Source organism: Podarcis erhardii, assembly GCF_964252035.2.
Source record: "Podarcis erhardii genome assembly, chromosome: 4".
NCBI lineage: Eukaryota > Metazoa > Chordata > Lepidosauria > Squamata > Lacertidae > Podarcis > Podarcis erhardii.
In genome coordinates, this window is record NC_138508.1 from 69,277,624 (window position 1) to 69,304,796 (window position 27,173).

The 27,173-nt window shown below is 41.1% G+C and overlaps 1 protein-coding gene across 4 annotated transcripts in view; it reads right to left on the minus strand.

The window, feature by feature from the left end:
* The window catches only part of FRMPD4 (FERM and PDZ domain containing 4), a 198,023-nt gene that overhangs the window by 31,025 nt on the left and 139,825 nt on the right, over positions 1 to 27,173 (minus strand). For all 4 annotated transcript variants that reach the window (XM_081858658.1, XM_081858659.1, XM_081858660.1 and 1 more), the window contains exons 3-5: positions 26,471 to 26,631; positions 24,812 to 24,914; positions 7,222 to 7,267 (exon numbers count right to left, since the gene is read on the minus strand). In XM_081858658.1, the coding sequence (XP_081714784.1) occupies positions 7,222 to 7,267; positions 24,812 to 24,914; positions 26,471 to 26,631 (310 nt within the window). The remainder of the gene's footprint in view (positions 1 to 7,221; positions 7,268 to 24,811; positions 24,915 to 26,470; positions 26,632 to 27,173) is intronic.

Below are 27,173 nucleotides of genomic sequence, written 5' to 3' on the forward strand. Positions count from 1 at the left end.
AACTTTTTCTTGACTAATAATTATGCAGCAACAGATAGGTAGCCGTGTTGGTCTGCCATGGTCAAAACAAAATAAAAAAAATTCCTTCCAGTAGCACCTTAAAGACCAACTGAGTTAGTTCTAGGTATGAGCTTTCGTGTGCATGCACACTTCTTCAGATACACTGAAACAGAAGTCACCGGACCTTTCTATATAGTGAGAAGGTGGGGAGGGGTATTACTCAGAAGGGTGGTGGGAATGGGTGATTGGCAGATAGCTGCGATGAGCCTGTTGACGACTCTTAACGACTGCAATAGGTCTAACAGGAAAAAGCAAGGGGTGAGAAGGTGAAAAATGGCTTTGTCATGTATAATGAGATAAGAATCCAATGTCTTTATTCAAACCAGGTCTCTCCATAGTTTTAAGTTTGGTGATAAGTTGCAATTCAGCAGCTTCTCTTTCCAGTCTATTTCTGAAATTCCTTTGTAATAGAACAGCTACTTTGAGATCTTGTATAGAATGTCCTGGGAGATTGAAGTGTTCTCCTACTGGTTTTTCTGTCTTGTGGTTCCTGATGTCGGATTTATGTCCATTTATTCTTTGGCGTAAGGTCTGGCCTGTTTGTCCAATATAGAGAGCTGAAGGACACTGTTGGCATTTTATGGCATACACAATGTTAGACGATGAGCAATTAAATAGTCCCGAGATGGTATGTGTGATGTTGTTGGGGCCAGTAATGGTGTTGTCCGGGTGTATGTGGCAGCAAAGTTGGCATCTGGGTTTATTGCAGGCTCTGGTGCCAGTGTCCGTGTTAAGTCTGGTTATAGTATTATTGTGGGTTAGGAGTTGTTTAAGATTGGGGGGCTGTCTGGAGGCAATGAAAGGTCTTCCTCCCAGAGCTTGAGAAAGAGAACTGTCATTGTCCAGGAGAGGTTGTAGATCTCTGATGATGCGTTGTACTGTTTTAACTTGGGAGCTGTATGTGATGACTAGAGGTGTTCTGTTATTTTCTTTTTTGGGTCTGTCTTGCAGCAAGTTCTCTCTGGGTATCAGTCTGGCTCTGTTGATCTGTTGTCTAACTTCATCTGCTGGGTATTTTAGTTCTAAAAAGGTTCTTTAGTTCTTTTAGAACTAAAATACCCAGCAGATGAAGTTAGACAACAGATCAACAGAGCCAGACTGATACCCAGAGAGAACTTGCTGCAAGACAGACCCAAAAAAGAAAATAACAGAACACCTCTAGTCATCACATACAGCTCCCAAGTTAAAACAGTACAACGCATCATCAGAGATCTACAACCTCTCCTGGACAATGACAGTTCTCTTTCTCAAGCTCTGGGAGGAAGACCTTTCATTGCCTCCAGACAGCCCCCCAATCTTAAACAACTCCTAACCCACAATAATACTATAACCAGACTTAACACGGACACTGGCACCAGAGCCTGCAATAAACCCAGATGCCAACTTTGCTGCCACATACACCCGGACAACACCATTACTGGCCCCAACAACATCACACATACCATCTCGGGACTATTTAATTGCTCATCGTCTAACATTGTGTATGCCATAAAATGCCAACAGTGTCCTTCAGCTCTCTATATTGGACAAACAGGCCAGACCTTACGCCAAAGAATAAATGGACATAAATCCGACATCAGGAACCACAAGACAGAAAAACCAGTAGGAGAACACTTCAATCTCCCAGGACATTCTATACAAGATCTCAAAGTAGCTGTTCTATTACAAAGGAATTTCAGAAATAGACTGGAAAGAGAAGCTGCTGAATTGCAACTTATCACCAAACTTAAAACTATGGAGAGACCTGGTTTGAATAAAGACATTGGATTCTTATCTCATTATACATGACAAAGCCATTTTTCACCTTCTCACCCCTTGCTTTTTCCTGTTAGACCTATTGCAGTCGTTAAGAGTCGTCAACAGGCTCATCGCAGCTATCTGCCAATCACCCATTCCCACCACCCTTCTGAGTAATACCCCTCCCCACCTTCTCACTATATAGAAAGGTCCGGTGACTTCTGTTTCAGTGTATCTGAAGAAGTGTGCATGCACACGAAAGCTCATACCTAGAACTAACTCAATTATGCAGCAGTTGCTGACTACCAATATGGCTCCAAGGCTGTCATATTTGTCAATATTTATTTTAATGAAAGTATCTTGGAAAGGCAGTGAATTATCTCCAGGCAAATAATGGTACATAGTCAGTATGCACTTTTTACTGGGGTAGACCTCAGAATTCCATGGAAACAAAGGGTGTGTAATGTTCACACATCCAACAGAGGAAAGAGCACAATGATGTTTAAGTGGAAGTTATAACGTCTAATGATATCTATAATTAGGCTCTTCCCTAAGAGCTTAAAACACTTCACATAATTCTCTCTGTGGCATTAGAAGCCTTACAACAAAAGTGCAATGCAGGCCAGCATTATTATATATCCATAGGACCGACAGCACACGGGAGGACTGAGTCTGCAAGACACCCAGATCTGAACTAGGGGACTACCTGCTCCACCACCAGGTATTGGAATGTTTTTAATAAAGTATGACTGAGCATCACAATGTATTTGAAAACAGTCAAGGAGTGTATGAAGGAGGACTGGTGAGGAATGCGCCCTGGAGAGAGTTCTGAGGGGCATAAATGCCTGGAGGGCCACATTTGACCACTGGGGCTGAGGTCACCTCCCCCCCCCACCTGCCCGATATGAAGAAACAGAATTAGGAAATAAAGGGAAAAACACATCAAGAGAAAGACAGAAATTCAGGAGCAGCCAGAAGTGAAGCAGAAAGCAGCTGCAGTAAGAGATCAAGCCACTCTGCCCTTTGGCCCCAGGCTAATTCACTGACTCTCCCTCTCTCTCTGCCCTCTATTTTCTTACTGCAGGATTTGCTGGTAAACCTTCAACTTCACTTCATGGCAATAATTTGGAGCAAATAAAGACTGCCATGCCTACCCCAGCATGGAAGAAAATGTTTGATTTTCTAGCAAACATCTCTGGATAACTGGGGGTGGGCAGGAGTGGGGGTGAAGACCAGAGCTGTTTTCCTGATTAGGTCTATATCAAAATACATTCCCACAATAATTTCAAAACACCAAATAATTGTAAGTCCGCAAAACAACCCACATGCTGAAATCAGTTTGTATAACTGTGTATACTTTATTGTTTATCTGTATAGACGTTGAGCTTTACAGTAAAAGGATTCATGGGGATGATTAAAGGGTCTCCTTCCATTGCCAGCCTCAGTAGGAGCAAAGACTTGCTTATGCTGTTCCCTCACAGCAAGATACCTTCTTAGGATTTAATAGCTTTCCAGAATGATGGCTTATCAGACCCTCAATTGAAATTTATTCTCCAAGCCTGAATGCGCAGCACAATGGATAAATGATCTAATTGGAAATATGCCTAAGCCTAATAAACTACCCATTGCAATGATAACCCATTTACAAAACAAAATGTTTTCAACAGATAATCAAATAAACTTCCAGAAAAGTGAAACTTCAAAGTGCTCCAAGTGATTAAGCTCTTAAATCCTTTCCTTATCAGTACAGATGACATTCAAATTAACCTGAGAAAGATTTATTAGATTGACAGGAAGCACAAAAGAAGAATGTTTGGCTTTGGTTGTAATTAAACTGAAAATGAATGAGCTTAAGCAAAACTAATCTGGAAGACACTGAGTGAATTATGTTCAACAGATGACCAGAGTACTGTAATTCTATAATAGTGTTAGTTTCACTGAGTTGTTTTCATGATGGGTTAGTAGCAAGCGTATATATACTACTGGTTTTATCCAATTCAGAATACACCTTTGCTCTCTCTTCTCTTTACACAACTGCTGGACAGACAACACTTCTTCAGGAGTGGATTATGGGAAATTGTTTAGTTCAGTGGTGTATTTTTTAATGTTCTGTTTATTGCTCACAACTACAACATAATAAAAGTAGTCATGTATTTTTTTATGTTGTAAGCCACCTTGACCATGGTTTGAACTGTGGAAAGGTGGCATAAAAATAAAATTATGTTTGTAAGTATGTATGTTATGGGCAAGTTCAGAGGCTCTGCTTTTATTTCCTTTGGTTCTTTATTTTAATTCAGACTTGGGCTGGACAGCCCTTCAAAGACAGGACTGTCCTCTGTAAACTAGGAAACATGGCTACTCTAAAATGGTTCGTATTGTTTTGTTTCAGCCAATGAGAAAATTCAGTACATATAATAGGAGAATTTTAAATACACACACAGAGTAATGCACTAGGTCCTTCTGAGGTTATTGTAGTGGTATGAGTACATCTGAAGCTTCAAGTTAACTACCTTGGCTTGTTTATTCTTGCAGTTGACCTAATATGCTTCTATGTTGTTGCTTAAAAAAAACAACACACCAAGCAACAGTTCATTCTGAGTACACAGCCAGATACTGTTTCAGCATTCTAAATCTCAGGAGCATTATAAGTGTACAAGAAAAGGATTGCTGCCATCCAATCAGAGGTAGCATGGCCTCAGGCCAGGAATAAAATTTATAACATGCATCCCTCTGATTGCATTTAGCACTATAAGAATGTCTCCAAGCTGCATACAGCTTCACTGCAGGCTGTATATTTTTGCTTTCTATATTATTAAATCCAATAACGGAACAAGCAGTTGTGTTTCTTAATAATAAAATGTGGAATGAATTTCCTAAAAACCATGGCATCAAATGTACTGTGAGTTTAATTCTGATGCCATTTTATACTAACTTACAAACCTTCAATGGATCCCTGCTATGACTTCAATTAACTGGAGTCAAAAGGAATAAGGTACATCAAAGACACAGACTTTAGGCCACAAATAGATCTCTGTTTACATAATAATTGGTGCAAACATGATCTATTCCTTGCTGCTAGCCTTAGCTACCTGGAAAAGATGCGGAATAAAGGCAAGGGGATATATTATTACCATTTAAATAGGGGGCTGTCCAAGCATGAAGGACACTACTCACTTAGGAGAATTCTGCATAATGAGTTCTGAGATCTATGAGCCAGATTTCTTCCATCATTTGCTCACCGCAGTGAAAGCTACCATTTTATCACATAGTGTAAATAAAATGCCATGTAAATTAATAAGCACATTAAATAAAATGCCAGTAGGCTAAATTGTGTAGATAAGGCTAAAGGGAAAGAGAATGATGCAATATTTTATGGTAGAATAAGAAGTATCAGAGCATCTTAGGAAGTGTCTATATCTCAGTCTATCAAGCGCTTGCTTGGTCAGAATCAGGGATGGGGCTGGACTCACCTGATCCCCACACTTCTCAGGTCAATGTAAAAATCAGACTGTGACCTTATTCAGAATCTGCACTGGACCAAATTCCTCCATGAGGTAAATCTGAGGGCTTTAAAATTGTTCCCCCTCCCTTTTGGATGACTTGTACTCAGAAAGGTATATAATAAAGGTATATAATAAAAAAAGACAAAAAGAAAGGTATATAATGTTGTGACGTGGGGTTTGTGATTTCAGCTCTCTTGACATAATATGCTGGAGTCAGTTCTCTAGTAACACTTCTTTATTAAAAGCAACAAGACTGAAACCTGAGGAGGGGAGAACTACATTTATAGGGACAGGGAACTAGTTAGAAGGGATACATTTTGGAGGGAACAATATCAGGCAATCACAGTCCTGCCTTTTGGAGGCAACCAATAAGACAGAGGATCCAAATACAGCAGCTTAAATGAACCAATAGTAGCTGTACCCTCTGGAACCAAAAGGCAGTTACTTTACCCTAATGCAATTACAGACAATAATAATATAGATATAAAATCCTTTGACTCAATACAAAACATATAATAAAAAAGACAAATTAATGTGAACATCCCAGGCCCTCACCACCCAGAGTGGCTAGGAAACACTTGCTGTGTGGTTTGCAAACAGGGTCACAAATTCCTCTGGGAGCATTGGGGTGCAATAATGTTCCATCCCTTCAGAGACATTATATGGGGAGGAAGCATGACGGCTGCATGGGAGGAGTAGGATGTCATCACAGCTTGACACTATTAGGGGCATTTATAGACCATGCTGCAGCAGCTACACTTCTTAGCTGATCCAGACAGACAGTTTATAAAGTTGGGAGAGAGTGAGCTTTAATGCTCTTGGATGACCTTCATAAGCACTTACTTTTTGTTATATGCAGACAACTCTATGAGGCCGAGGTGTCTTCAGCCCCCTCAATACCTGCTGGCAGGGAGCCAGGCTCCCTCAGTGTTGGGGGGGCTGAGCGTGGAGCCAAGCATGGCATGGTTCAGTGACCAGCTTGCTCCATGCCCCCACAATCTTGGGTGCAGAACCGCACCTCTGGTTATATCTATGTAGATTATTTGCCAGGGAGGGCAGCTTGAATATTAACTGCAGAAATGGGATTGGACTGTTTATATCCAAAACCAAAATGAACATGAACTAGGTTTGGAGAGATCTATTCGTCAGTATGTCATCGTCCACATTTGTAGCTTGGGCACTCAGAGTCTCCTCTTAGCTTAAAGCACTCAGTTGTCAGAAAATGGACATCATATGTACCCCAGGCACTTTTGGAGGAGTCTTTCCACCTGTTTGAGACAGGCCTGTATTTTGCACTGTTTCGTGTGAACAAAGGGATATTGCCTGCCACATGCCTGTGCACTTGCCCGTACTACATAAAAACAGGCAAATGTTGCTTTTGTGTCTTACAGTCTGCAGGGGTGGGGGATACCATGAATTGCCACATCACTTTTTGCTCTGTTACTTAACTCTAGCTGGGTCTTTAGTCTGCTTGGGTCTTGCTCAAGGGGAATAAATGCAGCCCCGTCACCAAAAAAAGGGGGGAAAGACCCCCTAGTCATTTAAAACCCACTGAAAAGGAATATAATCACGGTGTTGCTAGGGGGAAAACGGAAGCAAAAAAAAATAAAAAAATAAAAAGATTGGCTAGTATACTTGTGAAATGTCTTGGAGTAGAATTCAATATCCTTGTTCTTCTGCCCCCAAGAAGCACTCCTCATACATAAAGGGACATATCCATATTTATTTAAATTACACTTACATTGTTCCACTTCTGCCTAGAGTAGTATATAATCATCACATTTATCTTCAAAGACACAGCTCGTACTTCACTTGTGCTATTGGTTATGCAGATAAGGAAGACACACACAGAGAGAATAGGCAGACAAAAGCAGTAAATGTTGCTAGGAAACTAATTCTAAAAAACACGATAACTACTTACAGGATAAGGCTGAATAACAGTAAGGAGGATCGATTCTTTGCAGCTTCTGTAAAAAAGGAGATGAGAATGACGATTCATATTTTTATGCTCCAGAGATAACAAGGTTTCCTTTTTTAGTGGAGAGAATTGGGATCTTGTAACAGGACATTTGTTAACAACAAAACCAAGAGTATTGAGAACAGAGCTGAGCCAAGACAAACAGCAGTTTCCCCAGATATTTTTGGCTACAATGAAATGTCCACACCATACCTGCTTTCTCTGAAACAGGGTGACAGTTTGCCCATCAAGAACGAAGGCAATTCTGGTGAAGAGAGTCTTCACTCTGACTTATATTTCTTTGCCCTCAATGATGTTATTACACGGTCAAATCTGATTAGTTATAGAGTATCCTGGTATCACTCCATCTGCTATATGGTTCCACACTAGCTGGGGACCCAGAAAGAAGAAATATGGGGGCTGGCAATTGTGCCAAAGCAGTGGCGACTGATGCTGGATTCAGATATCACTTTATTCCATCTTCACAGCATTGTCTTACCTGTTCATTTTTTGCATCTTATGCTATCTTTAACATGACATAAAAGTCACTTCTGGAAACCTTGTGGAATCTAATGAAAGTTTAGCACTAATTTCCATGTTTATTGTTTCCATAGAAAAATCTGCTTGCAAGCCCCTTAACTCAGAAAACTGCGGGAGTTTTATGTTGATGAAATTTCAGGTGGTATGCAGTTTCTCCAGCCATTTATGGCAGTATATTGATTTTAAAAAGGCCACAGTTCCATAACACTGCAGTTTAAAGGAACATTAGAAATCAAGACAGAAGCACAAGCATTATAACCAGTAAACCCCATGTCTTAATGCAGCCGGAGAGGGGGGTGGGGAAAGCAGCAAAGAAGAAGAAAGTAAATATTACTACATTATAGTGGCTTTTAAGGTATTTCAAGCTCTTCCTACTTCTTGCAGTCCACAGACAAACAGACCAACATCTGATAAAGCCAGATTGACAGCAAAACAAATGAACATATGTACATAAATACATAAATATAGGAGTCAAAAGTAGTATAAGAATTAAGGCACTTTAACGTGCATCATAGCAATCCAACTTGTATATTATTACTTATTTTTCTAATGAGAACCAATAGTGTCATATGCCTGTACACATATGTTATCTGGTGTTTGCTTTCAAAGTGGAACAGCTTCCCTCAGGAGGCTAAGGACTCTCCTTCTCTGGAGGTTTTTAAGTAGAGGTTGGATGGCCATCTGTCATGGATGCTTTAGCTGAGATTCCTGTAATGCAGGGGGTTGGACTAGATGGCCTCTGGGTCTCTTCTAATTCTATGATTCTATGAGTCAACACTTAGGTTTCAATCCTAATGCTCAATTTTCTTGGGAGTAAGCCCCATTAAACACTGTGGGACTGACTGCCAAGCAAACTTGGATAAACTTGCACTTTTAAAGCATGGATAAGATATTTGCAAGGCCCTGTTAGGATTTTCAGATGTTTGTAGCATGATACTTAAAAAGATGTCTTTCCTTCTTTGTGCATTTGCTGCCAGAAACGCACGCCAAACATGTTTGTCACATCAGGTGTGCAGCTGCCCTAAGAAAATGTGTTTGCACGTAGTCAAAGGTAATTTTGGGTCACACAAGGATAGACTCAGCCATTCAAATCCTTCAGCATCCTCTAAAGGCTAAGAGGAAAGATTCTGAGGAAAACCACAGTCATTATCATCTACTTATAATTAATTTAAAGTAATTAATTGATAGCTTTCTGAAAAGTTGAACCAGTACATTGGTAAAGCAGCAAAATGGGACACAGAGATTGCAAAAAGCCTGTGCTGGAGCATTCAAAGCTTTTGCTAAGGAACTGTTATGAAGTGTTAATCTTATTGAGTATCTCAGAAACACATAGATAAATGCATATTTATTTGCCATGTAAACACCCTCAAAGCCAATATTTGTTTTATTACATCAAGGGGCTGTTTTTCTTTTTAACATTTGGGAAAGGTTAGTTGCCACTTGATGGTGATGAACTTGAGTTTCTGTTGGCTCCCCCGATTTCCAATGCAATTAATTGCCTGCTTCTGAGATTTATTGCCGGGTTGACTGAAGTGCAACTAATTTGCATGCCAGTGCTGCTCAGTTGGAAAAACAAAATAAATCACCACCACTGCATTAGCCTGAATGAGTGCAAAGCCCAAAAGAATTTGCTCATGAATAATCCAGCCGCTGAAGTAACTGGGGACTCCTGGTAAGTGGTTCCACATTTGCAACTTACGTGACTGGTCTTAAAACACTATTGATTTCTCCATCCCATTCAGTCTACAACAACTCCGCGAAAAGCAACCATGTGTCAGGAAAGCATTCTAGTAGCAGCTCTTCCTTAAGGCACATGACACAGACTCTGTCTCCCCATTCCCACCCAAGGGACAAAGTCTTTTTCAGTCTTTTCAGCCAGAGTGGAAGGGGGGGGGGAGGTATTGGTCCCTGTAACTTTAGAGAGAGGAAACAAAAATTCAGAGAAAGGCCCATTTGTGAGCAGCTCTTTGGCTAAAAGGGAGGCTTTCAATGCGACACTGTCAGGGTGGAAAACATATACTTGAAGATTTTGTGGTAGTTGTGTACTGGATGAAATCATTGTATTGCCATGCTGCTTTGTGTAGTTCTTTGGACAAAGAGAGAATAACCCTATCCTTTTATATAGCTGTGGAGTGAAATATTCCCTTGGAGGTTTATAGGATGCCTCGTCCGTGGTTATCTTTGTCACAGCAGCTTGTAAAATCATGCAGCTGGTTAGGATAGGCAAACATGCTCAAGTGTGACAGGTTATCATGGGCTGATTAGTGGATGGACAATTTATTTCAAAAGTGAAGAATGTTGTAGGACTGAGAGACATAAACTCATGAGGCACCACCAGAGTTCAATGTAAGGCCACCAATGCTATACTTGCCATTTTTCAAACCCATGATAACCATAACACAATTGGATATTCCTGTTTTACAAGTTATTCTTGAATGATTCAGACTTCAGAAATACATCTCCTGCCTCAGTCAGTCAATACAGTGAACCTTGCACCAAATGTTATTAAGAACCACAGCAAATGCTATTAATTTCAGCCCTAGAACTCAAGAAGCAAAATCTCCCTTTGCTGGTGTTTCCATCCCTTTGCTAGCTATGCCTCCCTAGATACAGGAAGAACGGTGTAAATGTATATTCCACCCTGAACAAAGGCAGATTTGAAAAGAAACCAGAGATCATAAAGTGGCTTTAGTTAATATGCTCTTTGTGTAGCTAACAAAGAATCCATATGCTAATAACCAGATTTTCTTTATTTCCAGAGAATTAACACTTGCTTAACAACAGCAACAACCTGAATGAGGATTTTTCTAAGATTAGGGGGATTTCAGGGCCATCCACTTTACATTTACGGTGCATTCCGCTTGGACTGTATTTGGCAGTTCTACCCAGTTTCATAGAGATACTTAACATGCAAGAAATGTGGAACATAAAGGTGAACAGAAGTACTGTATTAGATGATGGAACATTACAAAGGTCAAAGCAGTATTGCTAAGTATTATCTGTCTCGGACTACATGAAGCATGGGAATTTTAATATAAGATTTGCCATTGACTTTGTCTGTGAACTTGCAGGTGCAGAGGTCTCCCCCCCTTTCTACTTATTCAGTGGAGAAGGAAAGAAAGAAATTTTGAGAATAATGTCCCTGCATGGAGATGAAACATGAAACAGCTGACCCTGAATCATATTCTGATGACAAATGACTTATGAGACATTAGTGGGATAGGAGGCCTGATCCTAACAGAAGGCACTAGAAAATATGAAGGGCATTGATGGATATTGGCCACCACAGAACAAAAATCCAATCTTTATGGGTCAAAAAAGACAGACAGAATAGCTAAGGCTGTTGGCAGCGCAACAGGAGATAATTCCATGTGTTACTTAGAGTTCATTCTCTTAAAGTTAAAATGATCTAGCCAAGAGGGGACAGGTAATGCTCAGCAGCCAAGCAGAGTGGCATGCTCTATATTGAGATAGCATGTGTTCTGACTGGCTGTGTTGTTCTGATGGAGTTTTGCTCTGTACATTTGGTCAAATGACACCCTGCTATGTACAAGGCCTAAAATAAGAAAGGCAAAACCTCTCTCTATTCCTTTCTCTTCAAATTATTCTCTGTTTTTGTTCAGTTTTCTTAGGAAAGCCTTCTCGAGACTTTTATCTCTGGATTCAGATTGCATTACTTAAGTGGCTTTGCTCACAAAAGAAAGGGTCAAGCAAGGAACTATGTGTGTGAGAGGGGATATACAGACTTCAGGGATAATTTCACAATGCAAATTCAGTATGACACATTGCACAGGAGACAACATCTTTCTCTAGAGAGCTTGACATTTACAGGCAATCTTAATCAGAGAATGAAGTTAGAGAACAAACATAAAATTTATTTGCATGATATAAATACTAATTATTATAAAAATATGCAGAGGGCCTTTTCGGTAGTAACACTCCAGTTATGGAATAGCCTCCACAGAGAGGCTTTCCTGGTACCTTCTTTATTATATTTTTGGCACCAAGTACAGACCTTTTCTTATTCACCCAGGCATTTGAACAGTATTTTAAACCACTCTGGGGCTGTAGCTGCTTAGTGTAGTTTTGATCTGAGCTGTGAACTATTTATACTGCCTCTGTTGCAAGGAAATTTTTATTGCCTTTTATTGTTGATTTTAATTACCATAAATTGCATTTTTTAAAATATTGCCTGTTTGTAAGCCACTCCAGGGAATATTTGTTGCTGGGTGGCCCTACAAATCGAATAACAAAATGGCGAATTCTTCACTGAAATGCACCCAAAACTTTCATAACACCCCTCAAGAGCACAAAACAAAACTAATCCTTTTAGACATTATATGAAAAGAGAAGGCAAGAAATTATGTATCTAGAGATTAAAGTAAAAGGTTGGAAGGGACCTCAGTCTGTTTGTTCCATGCTTTTCAGTCACCAACCTAGTTTTCTTGAACTCCATGTTCCTTTGCAATCTCTGCATGCACACACAAAAGTGGCCAACAATTGAAAAATATTTCTAAAAGCAATAGATGATATTGATTCATTGCACAAAGGAACTAATTTTGAAATGTTAGAATCTTGCCCACCATAATGCCAAATAACCAAATTTCCTATTGAACCAAAACAAACAATAAAGGCAATTGCTATGCAGTTAAGTTAGCATTTATCCCTCCTAAATAACCTGATGGTACAAAGCTGTTTTAGTTGCTATGGGACAAACAGAGACTTAACATTGGCATGCAAAAAAAAAGAGATGAAAGGGTCCTACTCTTGGTAAGTAGGGCAAGGCTTCTGGGCTCTGGTTAATTGACATGAAAAAATAACAACACTACAATCCTTGGCTCAACACCTACATCAGCACCAGCTTCTGGATCATTCAAAAGAACCTTATGAAGCCAGTTGTTTGGCAGCAGGGACCAGTAACTATTGTTGATGACTAGGACGGAATTCAGCTTCTTAACCACAGACCCGATATCAATCATTTTATGCTAGCAATCCATTTCATAATATTTTCTACTGTCTATCTCTCTTATTCCCAACAACTCACCATACACTATTATTTAAAGCAGGGGTCAGCAAACTTTCAGCAGGGCGACAGTCCACTGTTCCTCAGACCTTGGGGTGTGTGGATTATATTTTGGAAAAAATAATGAACAAATTCCTATGCCCCACAAATAACCCAGAGATGCATTTTAAATAAAAGGACACATTCTACTCATGTAAAAACACGCTGATTCCCGGACCGTCCATGGGCCGAATTTAGAAGGTGATTGGGCCGGATCCAGCCCCCGGGCCTACCCATGATTTAAAGCAATAGGCTTGTGAATGGCTATTTGCTATGAATGGATTCTTTATGTTTGGACTGAGTATATCCTTGATTGAATTATGATACAGATTAATAGTAGCAATAATGAACTTTGATTACCAGATGTAGGTGAGAAACAACAGAGATTGTGGTACATAAAGTTTTAGTATGCCATAAACACCACAGCACCATTGATTTACGTCTAAGTGCTAACATTTATTCCTAATATTGAGGGATGGAGCCAGGTTTGAGAGAACCCTTGGCAAAGTGGGACCCTTCCTACATCAATGAGCCCTGGCGGTCTTATCTTACAGCAACAGCAGGCAAATTACCGGTAGGTCTCATCCAAACTTCTGCTTGTCCAGGCCTAGAAAGCATGGGTCTGAGCAGTTTTGCCTTTGCCCCACTGCTTTCCTCCAGAAAACCCACTCCTTAGTGCTAAATCAGATGAAATGTCAATCCAGATAAAACTGACGTATGCTCCAATTAGCAGTAAAGAGCGGGTTTCCCTGGAGGAAAGCAGTGGGGCAAGTGGCAGTATGGATGAGCCCTTAAGCAGAATTCTGGAGAAGGGCTGGATGGCTTGGATTCACCACTTGAATCTCCTGCAATGTCCAAGAATGATTCTTCTGGGGCATTGTGGAAAATCTAAATGGTAGCTCCCAGCACCAGGTACTTTGTAAAAGGAGATCCTAAGCAAGGCATGAAAAATGAGCCCTGTAGCTGCCCAAGGATACAGTGCTTTGAATTCCTTTGGGTAAGAAAGTGCCGGATCCTTATGGTCTATTAGTAATATTTGCTTTATTAACAAATACGCAAACAGAGCATAAGAAAAGGCATGCTGATTTTAATAGTTCATCAAGGGCCTAACAGAAGAAGAAGAAGAAGAAGAAGAAGAAGAAGAAGAAGAAGAAGAAGAAGAAGAAGAAGAAGAAGAAACCTTCGTTCCAGAGCCAAACACTGCAATCCATTGTCAGATGGAATAAATCAGATGATTCCGCCCAGCAAAGGAACTTGCTGGCTCAAAGGGTACAGATTAAAAATAGGCATTAGAACAGAGTCAGATCACAGGAAGTAGAACAACCAGCCCCTTGATCCCATCTAATCTCTTATCTCAATGCCACCTTATCTACATTGTTCAAAAACGTCTTCATCATTTCACTATAAAGAACTCGAATCTAAGTGTTGGGGGTGCTGAGCTGAGATGGCCCAACTGCCTCTTGCTTGTTCAAAGCAGAATAAACATGTCCTAATTATTTGCAATGAGAAGCAGGGTCATCCTAGGGGAGGAACAGGGCCCGAGGCAAATCACTTTGTGTGCCCCCCCCCCGGGGCCTTTATATCCACCCCCTCCTCATAGTGATGGCAAAGGAAAGAGCCCTCCTCCCCACAGCTTTCTTCTTCTTCTTCTTGACACACCCCTCTCTCTATCCACCCCCAGCTTACATTTTTCTATTTTGCCACTGATGTATCAGTGATGTGCCTCTAAGACCCTTGGCCTCCACATCCTCCCTTCACTGCCTTGCTTTAAGATGAGAGGAGGTGGAGAGCCTCAGCAGGTGAATGGAAAGGTGGCAGGAAAGGCAGGACAGCAGGTTGTGGCCGCTGGAACCAGGTGCTCCCCATCCTCAAATGTGAAGGACTGAAATAGACACCTGTTCCAGCCCTGCAGGGACAGCCTTGCCAAAAGGGTAATGCGTTTGTTAATTAAAATATTTATATTATGCCTTTCAGATCCTCATCCCCACCTTCCAGCAGCCCACAATATTAATTACAGATTTTTTATAACCAGGGCTATTCTTCAGCCGGAACTCACCTAAGCTACTTTGTATTTAGGCACAGCTAGTGATTTTGCCTCAGAAGGAAGACAGAAACAGCCTAAGCTGCGTAAGTACCAAATTTACAGATATCTGGACAAGGGAAGGGATAGAGCTCAGCACCTAAGCATATGTTTTGCAGGAAGAAGTCCTGTTTCAAACCCTTGTGCAGGCAGGGGAAACCTGTTTCAGCCCAAATGCTGCATTCCTTTCTGGACAACCTTGGGGGGATTCAGGACAGATAAAAGAAAGTACTTTTTCACACGATACACGGTTGAATTCATTCCCTTAGGAGGCAGCGATGGCTACCATCTTGGGTAGCTTTAAAGAAGATTCAAAGGAGACAAATTCAATGCTTTTTTCGGCAGGGGTGTACGCATACCCCTAAACATTTTGTGAATCTAAGTTTGGCCTCATTGAGGGGCAGTATTTCAATATGAGTAGGAAAATGAGAGTACCCCTAAACATTTTTTAAGAAAAAAAAGCACTGGACAAAGTCATGGGGAATACAGCTATCAGTGGCTACTAACCATGATGGCTATGTTCTGCCTCCACAGCTGAAGAAGAAGAAGAAGAAGAGTTTGGAGTCTCAAAGCTGCTAACAATCTCCTTCCCCTTCCTCACCCACAACAAACACTCTGTGAGGTGAGTGAGGCTGAGAGACTTCAGAGAAGTGTGACTGGTCCAAGGTCACCCAGCAGCTGCATGTGGAGGAGCGGGGAAGCGAACCCAGTTCACCAGATTACGAGTCCACCGCTCTTAACCACTACACCACACTGGCTCTCATGCTTCTGAATACCCATGGCTGTAAACCACAGGAGGGGAAATTCATATTAGTGGGTTTCCCATAGGCATTTGGTTGGCCCCAGTGAGACCATGATGCTGGCCTAGATGGGCCATGGGCCTGATCCCACAGGCTCAGGTTCTTACGTTCTTAACAGTCTGGCTTGGTATATGGCAGCTTCGTATCTATTACCTACATATTTATTTTTACAAAAACAAAATGAAGGAAGTGGGTTAGTTAATCTCCTACTTTGTCACGCCGTAAAGCTTTTCAAGCTCAGGAATTCTTCAAAGCTTTAAGATGTGAACTGCCCTGAGACTTGCAGGTATAGGGCAGTATGCAAAGTTTAGTAATAATGATGATGATGATGATGTCTTTCCTACAGACAACCTCATCATGAGATGTTCCATTTCCTAGATTATCAACATACATAGCATTAGAGAAAGCCAAGCAGAGTTGCCAGGTTAGGAAAGAAGATTCTCATTTCAAAAGAATGAGTGAGTTTTCCAAATGCTTTGCAAATCTTCTCCTATGGATTGCCAACACACACACACACTCATGTAAAGTTTTATGTTTCCCTCCATCTCCAGCATAGAGTGCAAGCCAATATAAGAGAAGGTAGGATCGGCTCTCAGTTGACTTAAAGGTCAACTGAATGAGGGCAGAAAGCTCTCAGAAAATCAACCATCTGTTATGACCACGGAGAAAACTCCATTAAAACTAGAAAATGTGCTGGTTTCTTGATGTACTTTGAGGAGATAAACAACCAGATCTATAAACCACCTGAGGCATTCCCTAACTAAGGTCACATCCAGAAGTGGAGGATGTGTTAGTTCAACGTATGAGAACAAGCACTATGTTATTTAACTCTTAATTCACATTACACCAACAAGGCCCCCCCTTTCTAATTCTTGGAATAGCCAGGCTAGCTTTCTGGTGAGGTGATCATCTGAATGATGGGCCATTAAGGGGAACAAACGAAGTGGATTTGTGCAAGACAGCAAATGGGTGGGGTGCCCCTCTCTCCCAGCTCATTGGTAGTTAGAAAGACAAAGTTGAGAGCTGAGAATTGGAGTGATGTGAGCTGGATGCAAAGGAGCAAACTGGGGAGATAGAAACAGAGCATTTTTTTTTAATTTCTATTTGAATCCAAGGCTGTGGCTGTGGGCAAAGCAAAGCCCTCTTGGGTGCTAAAGCTATGAACCCCTCCATCATAGGCTCAGGCTGTAGAAATGCATAAATAAACCATACAGACATCACAGACTCTATGGAACCTCATTCCATGGGTAAGTGCCTGGAACTCCTGGAATCTTGCACTGCTCTGAGATTGGGGTGATGCTCAACAATATTATTCCAGTAATACAGATGTCTAGGTAGACTAAAATAAAACATTTTATCTGTGGCTACACACCACCCTAAACAATGAAGGAATTGCATTTAGCACAATATTTTATCAGAACTTTGGAAAGCTGTAGCTTTCTGAGAGACAAACTCTATGGGAACTTCTACCCCTCCCCCCCAATGTAAATGTCTCTGAAAATAAATCGGAACCACAGCAGTTAGAGGAAATGGGTAAAACTTCCCCTGTCTACGGTCCTAATCTGGATCAGGCCCACTCTGCCTCCAACTGACTTTGTAAGAGCCATTTATGCAATTGCTAATTGTGCAGATGGCATCCCTTCTAGTTTCGATCTGAGAATATCCTGATGTTAAGATTGGCTGGCTTGTGGCAGGTTTTACGAGTTTTGTTTGATGCATTAAAAAACCCTTCAAAGGCCATTTGACCATACATGACAGCGAGGTAAGTGCACACACCACAGGCAACATTGCCTCTTTCAGATCACCTTCAAGCCTCTGAAACAGCTACCCTCTGTCTCCTTTCTAAGTTCTGCATATTCTTCCATGGTTAAATCCAGCAATTTCTGTGAGTGTCTGACAAATGCAGGGGACACATGCTGTTTGCCTTGAGCCAAATGGTGCACAGCTCTCCTCTTTCCTCTCTTTTGCACTAATTAACCTATTTCCTTTTTTCTGTATTAATTAAAAACTGGCTCTTTTGGCAAAATATGTATTAACTTTAGATTACTGAATTTTTCCTCTTTTAAATGAAACCTCTCTTTTTTGGCTATTTCCCACATTTGAGAATAATTTTCAAAATCAAGGCTAGTTAAAGAAATAATAGCTTCCCCCTCCTCCCAGGCCTTTAGAATTCTCTGCAGCTTGCTGAGGCTGAACTTTCCTGTATACGGTACTTAGTAAAGTTAAAGAACCCCGGATGGTTAAGTCCAGTCAAAGGTGACTATGGGGTGTGGCACTCATCCTGCTTCAGGCCAATGGAGCCGGTGTTTGTCCACAGACAGCTTTCCAGGTCATGTGGCCAGCATGATTAAACCGCTTCTAGCGCAATGGGACACCATGATGGAAGGCAGAGTGCACGGAAACACCATTTACCTTCCCTCTGCAGAGATATCTATTTATCTACTTATCTATTTATCTACTTGCACTTTTGTGTGCTTTTGAACTGCTATGTTGGCAGAAGCTGGAACACAGCAATGGGTGCTCACCCCATCCTGCAGATTTGAACTGCCAACCTTCTGACCGGCAAGCCCAAGAGCCTCAGTGGTTTAGACCACAGTGCCACCCACAGCCCCTTTTATACTAAGTACTGACATACGTACTACTACAATCAAATGCATTAACATGAATCAACAGCTATTCTAGGTTGCATCAACAGAAGTATAGTGTCCCAATTAAGGGAAGTAATAGTCCTGCTGTACAGTGGTACCTCGGGTTACATACGCTTCAGGTTACATGTGCTTCAGGTTACACACTCTGCTAACCCAGAAACAGTGTTTCAGGTTAAGAACTTTGCTTCAGGATAAGAACAGAAATCGGCTCTGGCGGTGCGGCAGCAGCAGGAGGCCCCATTAGCTAAAGTGGTGCTTCAGGTTAAGAACAGTTTCAGGTTAAGAACGGACCCCCAGAACGAATTAAGTACTTAACCCGAGGTACCACTGTATTCTGCCTTGGTTAGACCACACTTGGAGTACTGTGTCCAGTTCTTGGCACCACAACGTACGAAGGATATTGACAAGCTGGAATGTGTGCAGATGAAGGTGACCAAGATGCCAAAGGGTCTGGAAGAAGAACAGTTGAGCGAACTGGGTATGTTTAGCTTCTAAAGAGGAGACTGAGAAGAGATACCATAGCCATCTTCAAAAATCTAAAGGGATGTTACATGGAGGATGGCGCTAGCTTGTTTTCTCCAGCTCCAGAGGCTAGGACCTGAAACAATGGATTCAAGTTATAAGAAAGATGATTCTGCCTAAACATCAGGAAGAACTTTCTTACAGTAAGAGCTGTTCACCAAAGAACAGACTCCCATAAAGGTAGTGGGCTCTCTTTCCTTGGAGGCTTTTAAGCAGAAGTTGGATAGCCATCTGTCATGCATGATCTACTTGAGATTCCTGCATTGCCAGGAGGTGGACGACATGACCCTTATTCAATGATTCTATGAAATCTTTTAGTCACTATTTTCAAAAGTTTCACTAATACTCTAAAAAAGTATGGAATTTATGTCAATTGATTGCCCAGATCAGATTTGTTCCTTTGCTTATTATAAACTTACAAGCTATATCAAAGAACTACACAAATACCACGGTATCTACTATCTTTAGGTACCTAAGAGCTTTCACACAATTCTATGCAGTCAAAGGAAATAATAGTCTTTCAGCATCCTCATGTGTTCAGCAACAAGCACCATTAGTGTCAAATAAATCCATGTTTATGATTCAAATGCAGACTCCAGGTTCTTTAATTGTTTGGGAAAACAACACAGAGAACCATAGGGATATATGCTAAACAATGTGACAATTTGTTTTAGAGGAGTGTTACTCACTTTTCTCATGTATGAAATAAAACTGACAGCACAGAGATTCAAATGAGAAATCAAAATGTTCTCAACTGTGCCACATTAGCAATTAGAATATGTTGTGGCAAACTGGGAAAAATTGAAAACTTTCTTAAAACAGTAAATTAGTCTCAGAGAGACCATTTCAGTTTCTCCCAGCAAAAAGTACTCATCCAATGATTGGTCTATAAAACATTAAGAACACTACCTTTCCTAGGGAACCAACAGGCTTGAACCAGGAACTCTGTCAGTGAGAGTCAAGTGTTTTACTCCCTGTGCCAATGGGCAGCTCTCAGGTAAGAGGAACTTTAGGACTCATTTTGCTGCTATAAAGTACTATCCAGATAATGGCCAGAACGATGTACTGCAGCCTATCAGCCCAGGCCACGTGGACCCAGGAGCCAATAGGGGACCAGCTAGTCTTATATAATTGCTGCCTCCTCAGGAAAAAATCAGACAGAGTAGCTGCTTCCCTTCCACTGCAATGCTGCCTTTGGAATATCAGCCACCTGTCTGCCTGTACTATACAGGGTAGACAGAGGTTAGATTGGAATCTACGAGTAGATTACTGGATTATTTTTGTAGATCTGACAGGCTGACTCCTGTAGTAACTCAGATATAGGCCTGTACTTGAATATACAGCTCATCCAACTAGCACCTGGCATCATTCTTGAGCCATTATTTTGGACCTAGCTCCACCCCTCAAACTGCTAATATGCCCATAATAGGCATAAAATCTGAAGCTTAAGCCAGATAAGGCAGATTTAGCTTTAAGTCCCCTAGCATCACAAATTTGTGGATCTCTAACTTCATTCCATCACCTCCAACAGGTCTGTCAGTCAAGTCCCCTTGGCCATTAGGTGGATGCCACACCTAACGGTCAGGGGTATCTTTACCCTTTTACACCTAATGAGTGCAGGATACTGAGTAGTAGCCTCAGCTGTCCCTGGAATACAGCAGCAGGAGCACATAGTCAAGCACTGTTTGCTCAGGATATTTGTGCAAGGAAAAACATTCACAAAGGACAGAAAGGATAAGTGGTCACAATTTCTTTGCGTATATTACGTTATAGGATTTGGCAGCTGGTTTCAATGCTGGCTGCAGGTCTCAACCAAGCCTGTGGTTTCCTATCTACAAGAGGGGAGTTTGTCGTAGAAGGAACTGCTGAACTGGTCAGAGCAGCTTGTTTGCCAGGCTAATATGCCATAGGTGGACCTGTAAGCACACTCTATTTACATGAATGAAGAGCAGGCCATGTTGCCAGAGAGATAAATGGGTGGGCCTTCCCCTTTCTCACCTGGTCAAGTGTTAAATCAACCTAGAGGCAGAAGAACAATAGCCAGGGCTAGTCCCTAGATGATGTTGTCTGGGGCTGGAAGGTGGAAACAGAGAGGCTTGATTTTATCTCTGTGCTAAAATGATAGCTATGGCTTTGCAAACCCACCTGGAAGCCTTCTGGGGAGGCAGGATCTGTTGGAGTGTTATTGCAGTGAGCCCTTCCATCTACTGCTCAAGGGCTGCCACCTGTCCTGTACAATACAGAATGCTGCATCCTGTATTGATACAGTTTTGTCCTATATTTTGGGTCTTCTCTCTCTCTCTCTCTCTCTCTCTCTCTCTCTCTCTCTCTCTCTCTCCCTCTCCCCCCCCCCCCAAGTTAGGGATCCTCTCCAAATGCACGTGTTTGCAAGGGTGCAGGAAAGGTCGTGTATTTAAGCTCTGGGTAGCCAAGCGCAGACAGATTTAGCAATTCATGTGTATGTGTGCGCACGACAAATTCCAGAGGGGCCATCCTGTTAGGCTGCAATAGACTCTAACAGATTGCTTTGAAGTCACTTTAGTACCAGATTGAAAACAAAAACCCAACTGCCTTGTCCTTTATCTTGCCAGAACGAAGGTGGCAATCCTAGTTCAAGCTGTATATCTGTGTAAATGAAGCCATATATCCTACAGACACCACAGTTGCCACTGACCTTCATTCCAAAGAAACCAAACCTGGGTAAGTGCTCAAACCCCTGAAGCCTCTCATTGCTTGGAGATGAGGGTGTGTGCAACAATACAAACTGAAAATCATACCTCACTCTTGGCGATTAAAGGCATAAAATTCCCTTCAGTCATTATTTGTATTGTACACTTTGCAGCATGCTCGACATGGAATAAATGGAGCATTTTCTGGGGGGAATGCAGAAGTCTGCTATGGTGTGTGTTGATACATACATACATACATACATACATACATACATACATATTTAAAATCACTCTAATTCCAAACTATACTGTGATTAACTTTAAGACACCAGAACAGGCACCACCAGTATAATAAAATCAGTAGCAGCTGCTGCTACGTAGCAACACAGCAGGTTCTTTAAATAGACCTCAGCTGCTTGGCATGCACGTTAACCACTCTCCTTCTGCAGTTTAATAATATAGTAAGAATTGAGCTTGGCTTTTAGAAGCAACTTATTCCCTGTTTCTTTGCTTGTAAAAGAAGCACCTCTGCCCCTCTTGTAAAGCACAAGTCTGGTTTACAGATACTGATATAAGCAAGCCGTTTTCTTATTTTTTGTCCATGGGGGGGGGGGGGTCATTCACCTGCGGGAAAAGAAACCCAGCAGAGCAAAACGCAAGAAGAAGGGCAGTTCAGTGTGCCAAGGAATAATGAGAGCTTACCGATGCAAACTATACTATAACACTATCTGAGCAACTGGGCTTCAAAAGGCGACGAACACTCTAATTAAGCATGGTCAGCATAGCAGGAGCCCAGTAAAATGAGAAATGTGGATGAACCACAGTTCATTATTTTTTAATGAATCTACTTGGTAGTCTCTAGACCTTTAACTTCACGTTCTTCCAGAGAGAGTTTTCCTACAAGAAGGCTGATCAACATGAACCGTAATAGACTCTCAGTCAAAATTCCTACCGCAAGGCAGGAGTCAAAATGCACACATTCAGAAATATCACTTCAGATACACATTTGGAATACAGCTGGAGGATCACATTTGTAAATCTTTTGCGTCCAAAAACTACTTGCCTGTAGACACCTAAGGACAAGAGTTCCTGACCAGATGCTTCAGTGACATGCCGCTTTTCTATGATTTTTTTTTAACCTGTTAAGCAGTAAATAATGTAATCATGTAATAGCCAGCAAATAGCCAATTATATGTAGAGTGGATATATATAAGACGAAGCATTAGAGGAGAGCTATTATGTTATTGGCTCGGTATGCCAAACATTTAGAAAACTGCAAACACTTTGCACCTCCCCGGTTTTGCTTACTGCTACACTGCCAGAAGCTAAGCTATGGTTTCACTTAGTGATACATACAAACCTGGGCCCTGTGGTGTGTCTACCCCAAACCCTGGTTAAAACTCATGGTTTGTTTAGGGAAAGACAAACCATGAGCCCAGGTTCGAATGTAACATTAAGCCAAACCATGGCTTAGCTTCCAGTAGCAAAGCAGCAGCAGGGGAGGAGTGCAGCAGCCCTGGTTTTCTAAATGTGCACCAACATGTTTGCTCATTCATATTAAGCCATAGTTTGGTTTAGTATTACTTGCCAACCAGGCCATAGTTTCATTTTGTTAACTTTCATTATTTTGTGCAGAAAAATCATACCCCTTGGATTCATGTATCTTTCAAGTTTATTTTTTAGAGAGAACTGTGGGTGCAGGAATGTGGGAAGGAAGGGAAGCCCAATTTCTGAATACATAAAAGTACCCAAATCATTTATAATCTTGGGCTATGTTGCCTCACAGAAGGGATGCCTCATCACATTGTCACCATGGATTACTTTTTGCCATGATGTGGTGATTGTACTGTACTTTTCCTAATCATTCCAGATGTCCCCATTGAGACGATAGTAAGCTCTTTATGTGGAATGAAGTATTATGTAACTGTAATACAGCTCACTGAAACTCATTAAAGGGAAGACAACTGCTGTCAAAAGTTCCAGCGGCAGGCAGACACAGGAAAGAAAGGGTAGCATTCTACAGTAAGGACATCACCATTGCAGTATTCCTCCAAGAATTCAGTACCACTTACAGGATCCGTTTACAATTGCCTGACTAAATTGGTATCAAAGGGGTTACACACAGAATTAGCCCTGCAAAATGCATGGCTCATCTAGGATTCTAGAATGACAGAAGTTTGCTTAAAAGACCTACAATCAACTGCCTGAATTCGCCTGCAGGAAACTGCATACTGTATGGTCCAGGATTGCATACACCATTGCTTTGAAGCAAAAAAAGAATCTGATGCCTAGGATGGAGTACAGACTCCTGAGACTCTCTGCTTTCATTTAAAAACCGAATGTCTCCAGTTCTTATGGAGGCTGAGAAAATCACGGAAGTCACAACAGGACAAAGTAGAAATTCCGAGGGGGGTTCTGCTCACAGCAAAACTCCTTGTTCTTCCTTCATAATCTCATATTCCTTGAAGCTGGCTTCAGTAAGTTCCCAGTTTCCATGGCTCTCTTTCTTATAATCCTTCTGTCTTTGTCAAGATGATTCTAATACACAAGTACATATAACTAGCTATTAATTTTATACTTGTCACCTGCCAAGCTGTTTCACTAGTAATTTGTTCAAGTCGACAGCTTTTGTGTCTGCCATAGTCAGACTGTTAACCTGTATAAAATCCCTGCTTGTCACAGGTGGTCTTGGGGAGTAAAAAAAAGAAAACACCTTTTAAAAGCCATAGATAGCTTTTAAACATATTTTCTTTTCACAGACTACAGTTTTTCATCTTTTCCTAACATCACCAACACTTGGGCAACCTAATTCCAATATATGTAGAATAGGAACAATGAATGTACCACATACAGCCATATACAATATTTGTAAGCTTCTTCCCCACACAGAGTTACAGTTCCCAGAGTGGTTTAATAATCCATCCATCTGGGAAATACAGCTCTATGAAGGGAATATGGGTCTCTGAACAACTTTTTGCACCCATAAGAAACTACAGTTCTCAGGATTATTTGAGGGAACACATGGCTTTTGAAAGCAGTATAAAAGCTGAATTTGTACCTCAGGTTTGAGGGTAGGGTTGGCTTTCTGTCTTGTGGCTTATAGCTAAACCAATAAAATTATTACCTACCTATTAATACTACTAATACTGAATGCAAAAGTGAAATGGTGTTTATCAAACCACAGCTTGCTAGAGTAGTTTATTACTCAAAATAAAACAAAAACAAACAACTACCTGACGAGGTCGATGACTCTCTCCCTTGGAGCAGTGTTGACAGGCTCATCATTAATCATTATGATCTGATCTCCCGGTATAAGTTTTCCTTCAGAGGGACCCCCTATAAACATATGACATTCAAGCACAGATTATACATCATTTCAAATGTGCCAATAAAACGTCTCTGTTAGGCAGATAGTAGATATTCATTATATATTACTATGATGGAGATGTGAAGTACCTTCTACATCCAGATCATCCTTGTTGAAGGCTAGTTTTAATCATTCAAAAATATTAATTCACTTTGCTTTTAAATTGCCCTACATGAAAAACAGATCCCCGGGTGGCTTACAAAATATTATATAAAACAGAACCCAATCTCAACAACAGACACAATACAGTTCTGTTGATTCTATCATAAAACTGTAACACCACCAACAAGCAAGTGAGAAAATGGTTTTTTTAAAAAACATCATTTCAATAGATTCAGCAGCAGTACATCATAAAAATAAGATAATACTCAAAATGATAAATTTCCACCAAAAGCTTGGGTGAACAGACATGTATTTAACTAGATGCTGCAAATCTAGAAGTACAAGGACCAGTCACAGCACTGCAGAGAGAGAATTCCACATTTGGGGATCCACTAAGGAGTAGATCCTATTCCACTTCACCACACAGTGAGCTACACTCACTAGTGGGATACCCAAAAGGACCATCTCTACAGATCTCTGGGCTGGCTCAGCTGATATAGGAGGTGGCACCCCTTCAAGCATTTTGCGCTGGAGATATCAAATATCAGTGGGAAAGCAATGATATCTGCCCGTCCACGTGAGATGTATAGATATACAGTCAAAACTTGCTGACAGATCAAAGAATTGTACCAATAGTAGTTTTAGTATCAATTTCAGCTTCTTATTTCAGACTTCTGAAATTCCCTCCTGGCACATGAAGCAGGGATAACGCAGGGATGGGCAGAAGCTAGACCAGGGTCTACTGGTAGATCACTGGGTGATTTGCAGTAGATTATCAAACATTTCTTACTTCCAAGAAACAGCAACATTAGTATTTTTTTTACTTTTCAAATTAGCCTGCTAAAATGAAGAAACAAGGCAAAAATGGGAATGGATTATGAGCTTTGTTCAGGTCCTGAAAGCAGGAATTCCTGAGCTCTTTCTTAATTCCAAGTGTATGTCCATATTGCATTTGTACTTGATTCTTGCAGGTTGACCTAGGGGTTCTAAGGGTGGGAAGAAGAACCGAAGTAGATCCTGGTTAGGCTCTGCCTAACCACAGATAACCATCTACCCTTGCACACTTCCCAGAAGTGTGGTCCTTGTGCTTTAAGAAGCATCCAAGATATCCCAGATCCTGGGATACTGAGTAGGTAAAGCAGGCCAGGTCTGTGAGATGCTGTTCTCCATTATTAAGTGACAGCCACAGTGGAGGAATGATTGATAGTAATGTGCCACCTGCTAATTAATTTAAGATGAGGGAAAGAGCCAACCAAGTCACCAATACAAGCTTTAATGTTGATTATGGCTGTACATTAGAAGGATTCACAGCAGAAAGCAGAAATGTTGAAATCATAATGCAGTCAGTTACACACAATAATCAGATCCATTCTTCTGCTAGGTCATAAGTTTTAGAATAACTCAAACATAGAAGGAACCATACCTGGTGTGACAGAGCGCACCACCACAGGCTTTTCACTGCCAGCCACAAAACCAAATCCCAGCACTGGATCTCGCCTCATTTCCACTTTCCGAGGGGCTGGAGGTGTGATTTGGCAGCTGTCTAATCGTGGGTCATCAAAAGGGGCAGACTGCGTTATGTGACTAAGGGGAAAAGAAACATAAAATATAAATGTTTGTTATCTGTTAAAGGTTACTTACCTAGGTGACAGAGTGACATGGTGATAAAAACTGAGGACAAAGTCATATTACTTTAAAATTCATCATCTTATGTTGGAGAAATGAGGAATAAAACTTCAAATCTACATAAAACATCCTAAGTACATATCAGCAGAACACTCATAATTGGGTTCACCTTGTGCCTTCTTGGTGTTTACACAATACATGCAAGTCCAGTCAAAGTGTTCCAGAGAGTAATAACAGTAGTAAAGTTACACTTCAGTACATCAGCATGGACACTTTCTTACCTAGTAAATAACACACAGGGGGACTAGCAGATACGGCACTGGTAAATTTAATTCAAATTTTGTCTCCTAAACCAAGGTTTGGAGGCTGCGGTGGAGTGGATGGCAGTGGGATGGATGAAGGTGAATAGTGAAGGGGAAAACTGAATTCAGACAAGTTGGAGAAGAAGGATGCTGAGATCCTGAGTAGGGTTAATTTAGCTGTGATACAGTGAACTTAGA